Raw genomic sequence first — 18,781 nt, forward strand, 5'->3', positions numbered from 1 at the left:
GTGTTATAAAACTTTTCAGACACACCCTTCTCGCTCCACTATATAAAGCCTTGACGACAATGTAACCTCCTGTTCCGAGGATGTGAGGACGATGGTCCGATGTCAGAATGGTTCAGATAATAACTACAGAACGAAGCTCATCAGCGTGAGCTTTGGTTGCGAATGGTATGAACTTTGAACTCTTATTCACTACAGAAGTGATACCTCCTAGCCATTGAGTTAGCAACAGCAGCTGCAAATGAGGGTTAGGAAGGAACAGACAGAGTAACCCGTCTATCACACAACGACATTATTACAACGTATCCAATTGACCACCAGAGACATTCTTCAAAGGACTCGGTTTGGCAACACGGCCATCCATCTACCACCAACCTACTGAAGCGCAGCTCAGAGTAAATATTTATTGCATTTTCCTTTTCCAAATGGCCGGTAATTTAGAATGCATAAGATACTGTATTTACGATAGCACAGCTTCTTCCTTTGTTACTCAGTCTTCCCGCTCTTTCACTCAAACCCAGACCCTTTTCTTTTGTGTAACCGGCTGTCATATCTATTCCGCCCGCTAGGGACGTTGTCCTTTATGACGTAATTTGTAATCAAGTCATGATTAATTATGTGTATGTGTAATTCTGTGTGATTAGTTAGGTATTTAGTAAATAAATAATTAAACCCAATTTTGTATTGGTGATTCAACTTGTTAGCCAGGGTTCGTGAAGATAACCAAGAATTTACAACTCTCAGATGAGACTGAATTAAGGTGACGATTATTGTCTGCTATTGATGTAAAATATTACTAGGTCTTTAAGAGTTTATTCAGAAGATAACAGCTCTATAAATATTATTTTGTGGTGCCTCGACTCCCTAGTTAATTACATTTACATGATTAGCTCAATCAGGTAATATTAATTACGGAGAAATTATTTTATAGAATAGCATGTCATATCACTTAATCCGGCATAGCCAAAGACTCGACACCATTTATGCGTGGCATGAAATTCATTCTGAGGTAGATTTGTGATTTTCAAACTGGTCAGCTCCTCTCCACTCACATGATTTCTGCTGCTTCAGGGCTTCCAAAGGTGTCTCCTTTTGGGAACATTGTTTACACAGTCCATCTTAGTAAGTCATTATGACCTTTTGTCAGATGGGACATGGGATGTAAATGAAACCTAGAGTATATTGTGGCAATATCGTCAACATTAATTCCATCAAATATTTATCAAAAATGTACTCTTAGTTTTGCCAACATTAATGTGGATTCTGCACTTGAAAAGTGTATTTTTGTATTTCATCAGGCTTTAGGAAGCCAGTCCTCAGTCTTGCGGAAACAGAGCCATTCTAAGACTACCTTCCAGTTATATTTGGACCTATGGTAGGACTCTGCTTTGATTCAGTGAGTTGAGGGACAGGACTGCGTTGGCTGATGGAAAAGACAGGACCAAATGCATTTCCACCACACAGCGTTTCCATGGGAACACAGAGAGAACAGAAATATCCCAGCTTGATTAATGACAGTCAGTGCTTCAGATGACGACTGTGATGACATCACAGACACCAGCATCACAGATGCCTGCTAGAGGCAGTGTGGCTAAACATCACATTTTTAGCAGTGTTAAAATACTATTCTCTTTTTTTCTACGATCTGAGGGCATCAGCTGGGCTTTAGGTACAGAGTGACATACGCTGCAGCCCATCTATTTATTATGTAGAAGGACACTGTTTATGAACAGTGAGTGTCATCCCATTATCCAATCGCCTGACCTACATAACAGAGAGGAACTAATCTCTACGTAGGCGGATTGTGAATAATGCAGTAAAATGTGGGAGATCTTTATGAATCATATATGCCTCCGACTTGTTGACCGCTGGCATAGGAACTGTTCTTCCAGTGTGATACAGCATCATCATCCTGGAATCAGTTCACTCTGTGCAATAAGGGTAAATATATTTTGATTTGTTTAACATTTCTTTTGGTTTTACTACATGATTCCATATGTGTTATTTCATAGTGTTGATGTCTTCACTAGTATTCTACAATGTAGAAAATAGTACAAATAAAGAAAAACCCTGGAATGAGTAGGTGTGTCCAAACTTTTTTACTGATACTGTACATAAAGTTTACATACCAAATTTCATGGCCCCTTTTTCATCGGTTCAGTACTTATAGCCCAGGTGTGCTATGGTGCCATCTAGTGGTATAGCGTGGCCGACTTTGAATGCATCAACTAATCTGTATCGATCTGATTTATGGTTCATGAGAAGAGATTTTTCCAGTATTTTCACATTAGCATATGTGCTAACATATGCTAATATAGGTACAGTGTGTCCATATTTGAATGCAGCAAAAATGATACATACAGTTGCAGAAGAAATAGACAAATCCAAGATACAGCCCAGTCTGTAGCTCAAACACGCAATGTTTCGAAGGGGTTAGAAGTCCAAAACACGGCGGCGTTACGGTGGGACTCATTGGGTTAAAGACTGATGTAATGAGTCTAATTACAAAATCTGGAGGGAATCTGAGGTTCATGAGGATTGATTGATCAGTGTTACAAATGCAAAGAATGAGTTGTTATTAGTTTCCTTGTTGTTTGAGATATCAATACCAAATACATTGTGGTTCATTTTACGGATGTCCATGATAGCGATTACACATTTCAAGTTGATAGGCCACTGTGGAGTAGATTTACAGGGGTTTAAATGGACGAGTAAAATCCTTTTTTTAAATTTTAAAATTGTCAATAACTCAGCCATTTTTTGACCAAAGTTAAGATGTGTACCATGGGCCAACATGCCACATTTGGTGTCATTTGGTCCAATGGTTCATTTGAAGAATAATATTTTAGCATATTAGCGTATGTGTTAATATGCATCTACTGTTATAGTGTGGCCACCTTTGAATCCATCAATGTTATTTTCTCAAACTCTTTAGGGACTATTCATTTGGAATTAATCTGACTTTGAGAATATATATATTTTTCATTAACGTTACATGGTTTAAAAAAGTGAATTGTTAATAGTTTCCGTATTTTTTAAGATATCAATGCCAAACTTAACATGGTTCATCATGGTAATGTCTTTGACCCTAAAATGTATCAAGTTGATAGGCCATTGTGGAGTGGGTTTATTTAATTTTTCTCCATCTTAATTAAGCAATGTACCATGGGTTTACATCCAGTGTTATTTTGACTTTTTAAAATGTTTTTCAAAGGTTTGTCAAGACGGAGGGAAGTCTATCCTGATGGACTTTATAGGTCCTTGAGACAAATTTGTTCAGCATGATGAAAGACACCTACATACAACGTTTCAAGCCTCTAGGTCAAACGGGGCGACGGATATGAGGGTTTCAGTGAGACTGCTTATAACAGTGCCACCTATAAGCCAATCAGTGCCATTATTTTTGGCCTATAGTTTCTGTGTGCATATTCTTGAGTTATTTGACCATGCTTACTTACAAGCCCTTAACCAACAATGCAGTTTTAAGAAGAGAGATAAAAAGAGATAAATATAACAAATAATTAAGGAGCAACAATAAAATAACAGTAGCGAGGCTACATACAGGGGGTTCGGTACAGAGTCAATGTGCAGGGGCACCGGTTAGTCGAGGTAGTTGAGGTAATATGCACATGTAGGTAGAGGTAAAGTGACCATGCATGGATAATAAACAGAGAGTAGCAGCAGCGTAAAAATGGCAGGTGGGGAAAATGCAAAAGTCTGGGTAGCCATATAAGGAGTAATAGGTTCTGAAGGTTAGGGCAAAATTCCTAATTTCAGGATTTTCTCTTGAACTACACGACCATTCAAAAGTTTGGGGTCACATAGAAATGTCCTTGTTTTTGAAAGAAATGCAAAAAAAAAAGTCCATTAAGATAACATCAAATTGATCCAAAATACAGTGTAGACATTGTTAATGTTGTAAATGACTATTGTAGCTGGAAATGGCAGATTTTTTATGGAATATCTACATAGGCATACAGAGGCCCATTATCAGCAACCATCACTCCTGTGTTCCAATGGCACGTTGTGTTAGCTAATCCAAGTTTATCCTTTTAAAAGGATAATTGATCATTAGAGTCCCCAACAGGCAGCTTTATTAAATAGTACCTGCAAAACACCAGTCTCAACGTCAACAGTGAAGAAGCGACTCCGGGATGCTGGCCTTCTAGGCAGAGTTGTAAAGAAAAAGCCTTATCTCAGACTGGCCAATAAAAATAAAGATTAAGTTGGGCAAAAGAACACAGACACTGGACATAGGAACTCTGCCTAGAAGGCCAACATCCCGGAGTCGCCTCTTCACTGTTGACGTTGAGACTGGTGTTTTGTGGGTACTATTTAATGAAGCTACCAGTTGAGGACTTGCGAGGCATCTGTTTCTCAAACTAGACACTGTAATGTACTTGTCCTCTTGCTCAGTTGTGCACCGGGGCCTCCCACTCACTTTCTATTCTGGTTAAAGACAGTTTGCGCTGTTCTGTGCAATTTCTCACATGGAATAGACTTAATTTCTCAGAATAAGAATAGACTGACGAGTTTCAGAAGACAAATGCTGATGCTCCAGATACTCAACTAGTCTAAAGAAGGCCAGTTTTATTGCTTCTTTAATCAGCACAAGAGTTTTCAGCTGTGCTAACATAATTTCAAAAGGATATCAATGATCCTTTTAAAATTATGAACTTGGATTAGCTAACACAATGTGCCATTGGAACACAGGAGTGATGGTTGCTGATAATGGGCCTCTGTACACCTATGTAGATATTCCATAAAAAATCTGCCATTTCCAGCTACCAATAGTCATTTACAACATTAACAATGTCTACACTGTATTTCTGATCAATTTTATGTTATTTTAATGGACAAACATTTTAGCTTTTCTTTCAAAAACAAGGACATTTCTAAGTGACCCCAAACTTTTGAATGGTAGTTTTCAACAGGTGTATTAGAGGCAAAGTCAGGTGCAGGAGAGTAGAGTGATGTAAACAGGCGCACTTTTATTTTAGTTCCAAAAACGAGAGCACTACATAAATCAAACGCGCTCAAAACACAGAACATAACAAAAATAAAGCGCGTAATAAAACACCACAATAACATGAAACAATATCACACAAAACATGATGGGAAACAGAGGGTTAGATACAAGTAGATTGATTGGGGAAATGAAAACCAGGTGTGTATGAAAACCAGACAAGACAAATGGATATATGAAAAATGGAGCGGCGTTGGCTAGAAAGCCGGTGACGCCGAACGCCGCCCGAACATGGAGAGGAGCCGACTTCGGCGGAAGTCGTGACAGTAGTGAAGACAAATAGCTTGGGGGTTGGTGTGTCTCTGACTGAAAGACTGTTGAAGGGAAATCAGGTATCTAAAACCTGCCAGAATCTCTGCATCAACTTGCATTTTGTCATTACGAGATGAAGCATTATTACTGTTTTTTTTTACAATATTACTACTGCAATTGGCTAAGGTTAATAAAATACAGTGAAATAGAAGAAAACAGGTAATAGGAGAGATTATAGTGTCTACTGCATGGGGGGTGGACAGGTTCCCATGATTCCTTGACACACAGGACATGGCAATGGTTACAGAATAGATCATCTCGGTTACCCAGAAGTACAATTATCTTGTGAAAGTTTGTCATTTACCCTTTTACTTCTGGGGTTAATTCCATTAACAATTGTGATTAGCTTTGTACAAAGGAAGGAGGCGAAATCTTATCACTCCCAAACAAAACGCTCGGCCAAACTCCTCCCTTCCGCTAATTTCACACGTGTTTATCATGGCCAATAAGCACATTTTTGTTTTATGATACAGACAATTTTAACTTTGTGGCTGTGGAATCTAGTGGAAACTGTTCATCATCCACACACATGCTTGAAAATCACCGCACCAGTTTAAGTACCGCCTTCGTCCAATCCTGATTCGTCCAAATAATCAACAACGAAAACCCAAAACCAGGAACTACTGCTGCTCATATCACATAATTCTACGTGAGCCTTGACAGATTCTCACTGTTTCATCTGTCCACGAGAATCTGTCTACGAGAGATTATAGAATAGAGGCATCCCAGGTTTGTTTCTGAGTGTGCATACTACTTCCATTGAATCTGTGTTTATTTCTGTATCAGGTTGACTATTGCTGCCATTAAAAACCAAGCCTTGTATTATCCAGCTTATACTCTGAGGTATTTCCAAAGGTCTCAAAAGGAAACAGTGACGTTTTGTATCCAGTTCGAGTTCGAAGACAGGTCTTGGATCTAAAGTCTGTGTGAAAAGAACACATTTCCACCTCTGAGACTTTAGCATCATTCTGGTACAGGAAGCTTATGGCTGTAATTAGTTAAGAAACTGACAAGTCTAAAGTTGAAACGTGTCATGATGTTACATTTCTCAGGTAAACAAAGTAATAAGGTTTTATTGCAGCCAGATAAGTAGTTATGGCTCTTATTGCTTGGGAAGCCTCCTCATTCATATGCTTTCCTTTTCATGAGGAGGTTGTCTAAAGCTGTAGATAGTGGACTAAATGTCACCTAGACTGCAGAAAGAAACGCGAATTTGTAAGTTGTCAATTTAAAATGTCTAGAGGTTTTGTAGGTCTAGGTGATTTGTATGTCTATGGTGGCCTGATATGGTTCCCAATCAGAGGCAGCTGTTTATCGTTGTCTCTGATTGGGGATCATATTTAGGTAGCCATTTCCCTTTGGTGTTTGTGGGATCTTGTTCTATGTTTAGTTGCCTGTCTGCACTATACATATAGCTTCACGTTTCGTGTGTGCTTGTTTGTTTTGTTTTGCTGATTTTCGGTTTTACTAAAAACATGTGGAACTCTGGTCCGATCCTTATAACGAACGTGACAAAATCTGTCCCTCATTATTATAATTCTTGAAGATGTATCAGAGTAACAGGTGTCTATGTGTGCGATACACAAAAAAAAAAGAAGCAAAGCGTGTTTTTATTGTGTATGTGTACAGTAGCTTGAGTTTGGTATTCAGAAAGCATTCAGTAACATGAGATCCAGCATTCAGTAACATGAGATCCAGCATTCAGTAACATGAGATCCAGCATTCAGTAACATGAGATCCAGCATTCAGTAACATGAGATCCAGCATTCAGTAACATGAGATCCAGTAGATGAGATCCAGTTCAAAACACATTTATTGATATATCAATATTACCAGTGTAGCGGAGATGATCCTGCAAGGCTGCTGGTGCAGGGAAATGTTGTATTTATTTTTTATTTGACCTTTATTTAAGGCAAGTCAGTTAAGTTCTTATTTTTATATCATCCAACGGGTATTCATGTAACTTACTGAATATTTATTTTGTAATAATACAGAAGGGTATGTAGAATCTGTGTGTCGCCATGTGTGCACTGTAAATGTGGGTTTGTGTGTTGTTGTTACAGCTTATCAGATCTTGTGCTATTTTATTATTTCCCATAACTAGGTTGTGTATATTTTATTACTCTGTCTGCAGGACCTGTCCAATATTCCCTTTTGCTTAACTGTTCCCTGATTGTTCTGCTACTCTGGTAGGTCCTAATTTGATAGCACAAATTGGGAAGATGCAATTTGTTATGTTACTTCTTACAATGAGATGATGAGTAGCATAAACGCTTTTGTTCAGTTGGGTTTAATTATGTTTCATTCAATTATTAGACTCTGAATAGGCTTCTCTGAACAGACAGAAATATTCTGTAAATTGTACTAACATTATTTGTAAAGCGTAGCCTTTATAGACATGTGACTTAGAGTTCTAGTGAATGAGATCTTATTGGTAGCATCGGGCAACCATAGTACCAGATATTTTCTTAGAATAGGCTAGGCTGACATTTTTTGGAAATGATTTCTGCTTGTATGTTGGCCTACTGTACTGAATATTTTTCATAATTACACTGTTCAGTATTATTTGTTAGGCTCCAGGCCAGGGCATTAGAAAAGAATGGTCAAATGTCATTCATAAAATTCAGTATAAAATTAATTTAATTCTAATTTCAATATTTGTCAACCTGCCATGAATTGCCAACCATACACAGGAGGTTATAGGCTACATGATACAGGTGACAATAAGGCCTCGATCATATACATCATTGGCAACATTATTACAATGTAGTAATTGGGAGCAAACTCATTGACAGCAAACCTCGAACATATCCGAGTTTCTACATGTCGTGCTCTACCCTCTCTTGGTTACAATGTTTCAATTCACCTGGAAGAAACTCGGCACTGAAATGAATTACAAGCGTTCAAATTCAGAACAATGTGTCCCGAAATGGCGTTCAAGTGTCTATAGCCTATTATCCAAACTATTTTCTCACTATATACTCTTAGTTGTGTGTTGCACAGCCGGTTGCTAATGATGTCATTAGTTAAGTATTGAGCTACCGACTGACCTACTTTCCCTGTTCACAGCGGCTCAGTCCTGTTTACAAGGGACTGTCAACGAAGGATGTTGAGTGGTAGAGGAAAACAGACCGAGCATAGACCTGAAAATGATTACTCCTGGAATCTATGTTTCCGAATAGGGATGTTACTCAAATTGTAGTTTGAATAATACATAGGCAGCGTCTGTATACACTATGATCTGTTTGCGATGTGCTTGTGGTGAGTCAAGCTTAGGATAGTTGGCTCAGTGATTTACACAGTAGGCTGTTGGAAAAGGAGTACCTTCAAAAGTAAAGTATGGATCTAAAGTCCAGTTTTCAAGGTATGTAAGATTGTAATGTCCGTTGCGTTTTGTGTCACTCTAGTCTTGTATAAATTCAAACGTACAGTAAATCAAATCAAATCAAATCAGTAGGCTATAGGTTGGCAGTTGCTTCCATTTTGGATGGATATATCTGTTGGCTTCTGCTTTTAAAGCCAAGATGTCAACATACAAATAAACTAGGCTAACTATTATACAATGTTCATTTCTATGCTTTCTATGTCTATATGTCCTGTGTGTATTTCACAACGTAGTTAATCATTTTCTTAAAAGGCACAATTCAGCTCACTGGTATAGATTTACAAGTATAGTGTGTCCTTGCAAGGGAATGAGTTGTCTTTTTTTGAGAGAAATCATTTTAAAACCATGTTTACCTTGATTAGAACATAGTGCTTTTGGGACTTTAGATCTCTTCAATATCCACTGAGGTAAATCTGCTTTTAGTGTTTGTGCCCTTTAATTGTGGAATAATCTCCAAGGCTCTCGAAAAAGTGATGAATTGGTGCCTCTAGGGCAATTCAACAGGCTGCTTGAGGACCTATTTTACTGACGAATGTGTTTGTTTTCTATGATTGTGTTTTGCTTTTCATGTATTGATTTTGAATATTGATGTGTGTGTTGATGTGTTTATTGATGTATGTAGTGTGTATTGATGTGGGCTCATCTGTGAAAGAGAACTTGGTCTCAGCATGACTACCTGTCAAAATAAAGGTTACATACAATTATTATAAAAGTATGGGGGTTTCTTCCATTCTTCTCTGCAGATCCTCTCGAGCTTTGTCAGGTTGGATGGGGAGCGTCGCTGCACAGCTATTTTCAGGTCTCTCCAGAGATGTTCAAGCCAGGGCTCTGACTGGGTCACTCAAGGGGACATTCAGAGACTTGTCCCGAAGCCACTCCTGCGTTTTCTTGTCTGTGTGCTTAGGGTCGTTGTCCTGTTGAAAGGTGAACCTTCGACCCTGTCTGAGGTCCTGAGCTCTCTGGAGCAGGTTTTCATCAAAGATCTCTCTGTACTTTGCTCCGTTCATCTTTCCCTTGAATCTGACTTGTCTCACAGTCCCTATCGTTGAAAAACACCCCCATAGCAAGATGCTGGCCCAGCGCTCTAACCGTTTGGCTACCTGCTGTCGTGACATTACGTACAACACTGACATTACATATCACAAACGTCACATCAATTACATCATTGTCAAGTACAATCAAATCACCCCCCTTAAATGATATCATCAGCCTGAAACATGTCATGTCATATGTGTTTATTCTCACATTCTCTTTCCCTTTTTTTTCTCCGTATGTTTTACTGACACTTCAGCCTTGATTGAATATCCTTATGCCGCCATTGGCTACCTCTCACCTCAAGCAAACAACCAATTGTTCCTTGACATGATGCAAAGGTGATAATCTCATGGAATTACATCCTTGATGAACACGTAAATAAGTCACTTTGGTTATGAAAGAGTTGAGAGCTGTAACCAGCAGCTCCCTCCAAACCATTCTCAGCAGTGATATATATTGACAGGTTTCATAGTTGAACAATTCTAAGATTAAAGATGGATGCTTCAATAAAAATAATTACTTTCTGAATTCCACTGAACGTGTGTGTGTGTGTGTGTGTGTGTGTGTGTGTGTGTGTGTGTGTGTGTGTGTGTGTGTGTGTGAGAACGTGAATCATTGGCAGTGTGAATATGCTATTGCATGGCTTTTCAGTTTGTTTAGTTTTTTTGTGTTGTTTTTTTGTTGTTGAATTTGACCCAATTTCGTGGTATCCAATTGTTAGTAGCTACTATCTTGTCTCATTGCTACAACTCCCGTACGGGCTCGGGAGAGACGAAGGTCAAAAGTCATGCATCCACAACCCAACCAAGCCGCACTGCTTCTTAACACAGCGAGCATCCAACCCGGAAGCCATCTGCACCAATGTGTCGGAGGAAACACTGTGCACCTGGCAACCTTGGTTAGCGTGCACTGCGCCCGGCCTGCCACAGGAGTCGCTGGTGCGCAATGAGACAAGGAAATCCCTACCTGCCAAAACCTCCCTAACCCAGACGACGCTAGGCCAATTGTGCGTCGCCCCATGGACCTCCCGGTCGCGGCCGGTTGCGACAGAGCCGAGACGCGACCCCAGAGTCTCTGGTGGCACAGCACTTAACCACTGCGCTACCCGGGAGGCCCTTAGTTTGTTTCTTTAATGAAATACTTTAATCAAAATCTCCCAAAGATGAAGATGAGGTTTTCTACCTTTTGCAATAGAACAGGTTTTTGTCATTGTGAGGTTGTTCAGCATGTGTACAGACGAGTTCTAGGAAGATGAAGTCTGACACGTCAATCGTTTCTTGCCAGAGTTAGTGAGAAAGGTAATCTTGCGGCGTGCCTGCCTGAGGTGGTGTATGTTAGTGCAGGCGACGGTCATGAACATAAACTTGGATGTGTATTCCTCTCCTCTGCCATCAAGTTCTGGCAGACAATTTAAGATCTGTGCCCCTCAGGGCACATGTGTCACTCTACTTGACAGCTGTAAACCTTGTCTCACTGAACTCAATGCATTCTGGTTGTGGTGTAATATTCTCACTCAAAGAGTTACCAGGTAGAAATTCACCATGCACCATGTACAGTAGACCACCAAAATGCATGGGTTGTTCAATGTTTTACTTCCTTGTATATGAAAGTAAAGGAAGTCCTCTTCGATGGAAGAAGCTCCCCACTGGGCACACAATCACCCGACCTCAACCCAATTGAGATGGTTTGGGATGAGTTGAACTGCAGAGTGAAGGAGAAGCAGCCAAGTGCTCAGCATATGTGGGAACTCTTTCAATACTGTTGGAAAAGCATTCCAGGTGAAGCTGGTTGAGAGAATGCCAAGAGTGTGCAAAGCTGTCAACAAGGCAAAGGGTGGCTACTTTGAAGAATCTAAAATATATTTTGATTTGTTTAACACTGTTTTGGTTAGTATATGATTCCATATGTGTTATTTCATAGTTTTGATGTCTTCACTATTATTATAGAATGCAGAAAATATTTAAAAGAAAAAACCCTTGAATGAGTAGCTGTGTCCAAACTTTTAAATATATTTCCAGCCCACATACCTCTATTATTTTAATACCAGTAATGGTGGATTAGCAAAAGAGGTGTCTCTGCCTCTTTAATTTGTTGGGGTCAGTAGAGCTCCTCCATGTTGAATTGTTGTAACCAGGTGGTAATTGATGTTTAACACTCTTCCCTTTAATGCATGCTGTTCACTGTGGAAAATCATGGCTCATAAATCACAATGAATAATGATGTTTCTTCTGGTAATGTTCACTCACTGAGATTATATTCTCTGAGATATGCTCTGGGTCGATAAAAAATACCCTATTGTATTTTACAATAAGCATGATAATTCTGTATGCATTGTTTTTCACAAGAATAACTTTAAAACGTAGACTTGGTCAGAATAGAATTGGAAATATGATCACTTTCAAGTACCTTTTGGGATGTGCTTAAGTGTGAATAAGAGAATACTGCGGGGCAACACTGTCGCTGTGTGTATTACAGTTATGACACTTGAATGAAACTGCAGATGAATCAAGTTACAGTAATTAACGGATTATCGGATGTAATAGGCCTAGATTTTTCCCCCTTTACTCAAGCCAACATTCTTATTGTACTTCACAGGTTTTGGTGTTTCTGTGGTGGACTCCAGGAGGAGGTGGGCAGCAGCAGCAGGTGATCATTAGCTTTTTCCTGGGGCGCAGATGGGATACATCAGACTTCAGATAGGGCCTGGCTGGGAGAGGGAGTGAGAATGGACAACCTTTCCGACTTTGGGTCCCTATGTCCGTCCAGCAGGAGGGAATGGGAGTAAGTATCTAGGCTACTTTTATTTTTTCTTGTGTTTCCTGTGACTTATTAATACATGTGTTTGTATAGAGAAATATTACTTGGTTACTAACGATATATGAAGAGTTTATTTCCAAAATGCTATATCCACCAATCTTTTACATTTGTGTTTTTTCATCAGTGGTTATTTATTATGGGTACATGTGTGTGTGTGTGTGTGTGTGACATATTACTGTTCTCAGATTTGTATTAATAGATTTCAGATGTGTACGGAAATATCATGACACTAGGCGAGACCCAAATGCAGACATGGGAGGCAGATGGTTGGAGTTTAAGATGTTTAATAAATCCAAAAGGTCAAAATCAGGTCAGAGTCCAGGAGATGGCAGACAAGCTTGTGGTCAAGGCAGGCGGGTACAGAGTCCAGAACAGGCAAGGGTTAAAACCGGGAGGACTAGAAAAAGGAGAAAAGGCAAAGCAGGAAAACGGGAAAAAACGCTGGTAGGCTTGGACATACAAGACGAACTGGCACAGAGAGACCGGAAACACAGGGATAAATACACTGGGGAAAACAAGCAACACCTGGAGGGGGTGGAGACAATAACGAGGACAGGTGAAACTGATCAGGGTGTGACAGAAAATGTTTAGTTTTTTGTTGCAAAAAGCTATATATCCATTGTTGTGCTGAAATGCAATGTTTGTATCTTGTATATTTGACTGTGATATGGTGTTGTCTCACTTAGCTATCTCAAAATATGCGCCGAACAGATGGCAAGTGTCTTCACTGACATTTTCAACCTCTCCCTGACCCAGTCTGTAATACCTACATGTTTCAAGCAGACTACCATAGTCCCTGTGCCCAAGAATAACCTGTTTAAATGACTGTCACCCCGTAGCACTCACATCTATAATAACCTATCCCTCAACGTAGTCAAGACAAAGGAGATGATTGTGGACTACAGGAAAAGGAAGACCGAGCACGCCCCCATTCTCACTCACGGGGCTGTAGTGGAGCAGGTTGAGAGCTTCAAGTTCCTTGGTGTCCACATCACCAACAAACTAGAATGATCCAAACACACCAAGACAGTTGTGAAGAGGGCACGACAAAACCTATTCCCCCTCAGGAGACTGAAAAGATTTGGCATGGGTCATCAGATCCTCAAAATGTTTGACAGCTGCAACATCGCGAGCATCCTGACTGGTTGTATCACTGCCTGGTATGGCAACTGCTCGGCCTCCGACCGCAAGGCACTACAGAGGATAGTGCGTACGACCCAGTACATCACTGGGTCTACGCTACCTACCATCCAGGACCTCTACATCAGGCGGTGTCAGAGGAAGGCCCTAAAAATGGTCAAAAACCCCAGCCACCCCAGTCATATACTGTTCTCTCTGCTACCGCATGGCAAGCAGTACCAGAGTGCCAAGTCTAGGACCAAAAGGCTTCTCAACAGCTTTTACCCTCAAGCCATAAGACTCCTGAACAGTTAATCAAATGGCTACCCGGACTATTTGCATTGTGCCCCGCCAGGGCTTGTAAGTAAGCATTTCACTCTACACCTGTTGTATTCGGCGCACGTGACAAATAAACTTTGATTTGAAAGGCACCCTGGATCCACTCCAATTCACATACTGTCCCAACAGATCCACAGATAACGCAATCTCTATTGCACTCCACAGTGCCCTTTCCGACCTGGACAAAAGGAACACCTATGTGAGAATGCTGTTCATTGACTACAACTCACTTTTTTGACTCATCACATACGCTGCTGAAAGCTAAGGCAACTGAGCTAAACGACTACCGCCCCGTAGCACTCACTTCCGTCATCATGAAGTGCTTTGAGAGTCTAGTCAAGGACCATATCACCTCCACCCTACCTGACACCCTAGACCCACTCCAATTTGCTTACCGCCCTAATAGGTCCACAGATGACGCAATCGCAACCACACTGCACTAACCCATCTGAACAAGAGGAATAACTGTGAGAATGCTGTTCATCAACTACAGCTCAGCATTTAACACCATAGCGCGAGACCCTGGGTCACGACCCCGCCCTGTACAACTGGGTACTGGACTTCCTGACGGGCTGCCCCCAGGTGGTGAGGGTAGGTAGCAACATCTCCACCCCACTGATCCTCAACACTGGGGCCCCACATGGGTGCGTTCTGAGCCCTCTCCTGTACTCCCTGTTCACCCACGACTGCGTGGCCTTGCACGCCTCCAACTCAATCATCAAGTTTGCAGACGACACTACAGTGGTAGGCTTGATTACCAACAATGACGAGACTGCCTACAGGGAGGAGGTGAGGGCCCTCGGAGTGTGGTGTCAGGAAAATAACCTCACACTCAACATCAACAAAACAAAGGAGATGATCGTGGACTTCAGGAAACAGCAGAGGGAACACCCCCCTATCCACATCGACAGGACAGTAGTGGAGAGGGTAGAAAGTTTAAAGTTCCTCGGCGTACACATCACGGACAAACTGAATTGGTCACACAGACAGAGTGGTGAAGAAGGCACAGCAGCGCCTCTTCAACTTCAGGAGGCTGAAGAAATTTGGCTTGTCACCAAAAGCACACAAACTTTTACAGATGCACAACCGAGAGCATCCTGTCGGGCTGTACCACCGCCTGGTACGGCAACTGCTCTGCCCACAATCGTAAGACTCTCCAGAGGGTAGTGAGGTCTGCACAACGCATCACCGGGAGAAACTACCTGCCTTCCAGGACACCTACACCACCCGATGTCACAGGAAGGCCATAAAGATCATCAAGGACAACAACCACTCGAGCCACTGCCTGTTCACGCCGCTATCATCCAGAAGGCGAGATCGGTACAGGTGCATCAAAGCAGGGACTGAGAGACTGAAAAACAGCTTCTATCTCAAGGCCATCAGACTGTTATACAGCCACCACTAACATTGAGTGGCTGCTGCCATACATGTAAAAAATGTATCACTAGCCACTTTAAACAATGCCACTTAATATAATGTTTACATACCCTACATTACTTCTCATATGTATATACTGTACTCGATACCATCTACTGCATCTTGCCTATGCCGATCTGTACCATCACTCATTCATATATCTTTATGTACATATTCTTCATCCCGTTACACTTGTGTGTATAAGGTAGCTGTTGTGAAATTGTTAGGTTAGATTACTCGTTGGTTTTTACTGCATTGTCGGAACTAGAAGCACAAGCATTTCGCTACACTCCCATTAACATCTGCTAACCATGTGTATGTGACAAATAAAAGTTGATTTGTTACTGTTTACTATCTGTTACATGTACATATCTACCTCAATTACTTCATACCTCTGCACATCTGTAACGGTTTTCTTCTGGTGAAAGAGAGGCAGACCAAAATGCGGCGTGGTGGTTATTCATGTTTAATTTATAAAGACACTATACATGAATAAACTAACAAAACCAATAAACGTGCGAAAACCTAAACAGCCCTATCTGGTGCAAACACAGAGACAGGAACAATCACCCACAAAACCCAACACAAAACTGGCTACCTAAATATGGTTCCCAATCAGAGACAATGACTAACACCTGCCTCTGATTGAGAACCATATCAGGCCAAACATAGAAATAGACAAACCAGACACACAACATAGAATGCCCACCCAGCTCACGTCCTGACCAACACTAAAACAAGGAAAACACATACGAATGATGGTCAGAACATGACAACATCGTTTCGGTACTGGTACCCCGTGAATATAGCCAAGTTATCATTACTCATTGCGTATCTATTATTACTTTTATTATTTCTCTATTTTTTGTTCTTTGCATTGTTAGGAAGGTTCTGTAAGTAAGCATTTCACTGTAAGTCCACACCTGTTGTTTACGAAGCGTGTGACAAATAAAAATTTACTTGATTTGAGATAAATGCACATCGCTCTGGATAAGAGCATCTGCTAAATGACTCAAATGTCAAATGTAAAGATCTCATATTACTGTATTGAGAAAAAGTATTTAAATTGTATTTGTGTATCATTTGTACAGTTCTTAATAAAAATGTAGTTATTTGTTACATTTGTCTGTGTAAAACCTAGCAGTACTAATTATTTATCTGAGATTGAGGCCGATTTTATATAGCATTTTGAAAAGAAAACATGATTATTTGTCTCTCTGAAATGAATCTTATTGGTGAATATTCAGAGAAACCGCATTCCAACTCGTCTCTCCCTTTTCCCTCTAGCACCAGCAGCTGTGTGGACGATTTGATGGATGAAGATGATAAAGACAGGGCAAAAAGGTATTCCACGAGTGTGTGTGTTCACGTGTGTGTGTGTCCACGAGTGTGTGTGTCCACGTGTGTGTGTGTCTCTGAGCAAGAGACTTTTGAGTGTGAGGACGCAAGATGAGGCAGACAGAGACAAGTGGAAGTTCACAACTTGTACCTGTTAATAAAAGGTCCACTTTGACGTGGCCCTACTTTGGCATTACATCTGTGAAGGTGTCTGCTTTGCAGATTTCAAGACTCTTCACATTTTCATCTCTCAAAATCACTTTTCAGCGCTAAGACAAATGTTTCTGTTGGTTTCTGTGACTAGACAGCTTAAAAAAATGTCATAGGAATGTGTTGAGGAGAGGGCCCCCTCCATCTATCCAACAGGGTCAATACATTTTTGCTTTCCAGTAATGATGCACACAAGTCTAGCTGAAAATAGACTTTCAAAATCATTAGTCAGGGGGTGCAGATGTATTTGAGTCTGGGGAGAATGGCAGCAAAAACTTCAAGTAAGAGAAAATGTCTGAACGTTTGTGTTAATGGTAGATTTTGTGTTTGCGATGCTATTGATGTCATAGTTTTTTACATCACAGGTCCATATCAGATGAATCTTCATAAATGTTTGCTTGTGCTATCAGAAGGGATTTCCATCCTGCAAGCTGTTTTATTGTGGCAGAGGAATGAGTGAATTGCAATGGTGGTTATTGATAAGCAGCTGTCACTCAGGAGTGTGTGTTTCATAAATACGAAGCTGTAGTTAGAATAGTTGAGCTCGCAATTTCCACTTCAAATGCACTTCTTTATAAAGCATATAGATGGTCAAAGTTCGCGAAGTGTATATGGTCAGAAATGTAATCCTGTACATTTATCATCTGTTCTATTCAAGGGCATCTCGGAACAAATCAGAAAAGAAAAGAAGAGACCAATTCAATGTGCTCATCAAGGAGCTATGCACCATGCTGCAGGGCCAAGGCCATCCACGCAAGATGGACAAGTCTACCATACTGCAGAGAACTATCGACTTCCTGCAGAAACAGAAAGGTAGGAATGTGTAACGTAGTCGGCTGCGTCAGTCATCACATTGGCGTTGGCCTCCTGCTGACCTGTCGTGTGTGTGTGCGTGGCACGTGCGTCCTGCCCTACATGCAGAACATCACTGCTCACAAAAAGGGTGTGAAGAGAAGGAACTATGAGGGTGGATGACATTAGCTGTCTAGTACTTGTTGGACAGGACAGAGAGAAAAGAGAGGACCACCTCACTTTCCTTACAAGCTTGGCTCAGACCGACATAACCTCAACTCAGTCTTCTGTCAGAATCAAGGTCACAGATGTCAGTGTTTCTGAGATAAACATTCCTGATCTGGGATATTTCTTAACCTCTTTTCCTCTTCTGTAATGGGTCTCCGGTATTCATCAGGATCCTTCCACTACTAACCTATTTGGCAGCGATGGTGCCTGGATGTGGATGTGTAGTGCTAACAGATATATCTAACCCATCTTCCTGGCCTTCCTCTGCCTCCTCTGTTTCAGAAATCACAGCACAGACAGAGTCATGTGAGATCCGGCAGGACTGGAAGCCTTCGTTCCTCAGTAATGAGGAGTTCACCCAGTTGATGCTGGAGGTAAAAATCAGCTCAGCTCCACGTTTACCTCCTCTGATATGAAATAACATCCTGATGAACCTCTGTAGGCCAGCACCAACAGTACCCATGATGTACCTCTGAAAGAAATATAACACACAATAATTATAGTAACCGGCATTATAATAATGACTTTGTTTCCTTCCATAGGCTTTAGACGGTTTCCTCATAGCACTAACTACAGATGGAAACATTATATATGTGTCCGACAGTGTGTCTTCACTCATTGGCCATTTACCGGTAAGTGAGAGCCACGCTGATCTAGCTCGGAATTACATGTTTGATCATTTTTAACTTAATATTAATGTATATACAGTACCATTCAAAAGTTTGGACACACCTACTCATTCCAGGGTTTTTCTTGAATTTTGATGA

The 18,781-nt window shown here is 40.8% G+C and overlaps 1 protein-coding gene across 2 annotated transcripts in view; it reads left to right on the forward strand.

Annotated features, from left to right (window-relative positions):
* LOC109872976 (neuronal PAS domain-containing protein 2) overlaps window positions 1–18,781 on the forward strand; it is a 69,667-nt gene that overhangs the window by 25,015 nt on the left and 25,871 nt on the right. For both annotated transcript variants that reach the window (XM_020464424.2, XM_020464425.2), the window contains exons 2-6: window positions 12,351–12,536; window positions 16,734–16,790; window positions 17,653–17,807; window positions 18,297–18,388; window positions 18,557–18,646. In XM_020464424.2, the coding sequence (XP_020320013.1) occupies window positions 12,481–12,536; window positions 16,734–16,790; window positions 17,653–17,807; window positions 18,297–18,388; window positions 18,557–18,646 (450 nt within the window). In that variant the 5' untranslated portion in view covers window positions 12,351–12,480. The remainder of the gene's footprint in view (window positions 1–12,350; window positions 12,537–16,733; window positions 16,791–17,652; window positions 17,808–18,296; window positions 18,389–18,556; window positions 18,647–18,781) is intronic.

This window comes from Oncorhynchus kisutch, linkage group LG28 (genome assembly GCF_002021735.2).
Source record: "Oncorhynchus kisutch isolate 150728-3 linkage group LG28, Okis_V2, whole genome shotgun sequence".
In the NCBI taxonomy this organism is placed as follows: Eukaryota; Metazoa; Chordata; class Actinopteri; order Salmoniformes; family Salmonidae; genus Oncorhynchus; species Oncorhynchus kisutch.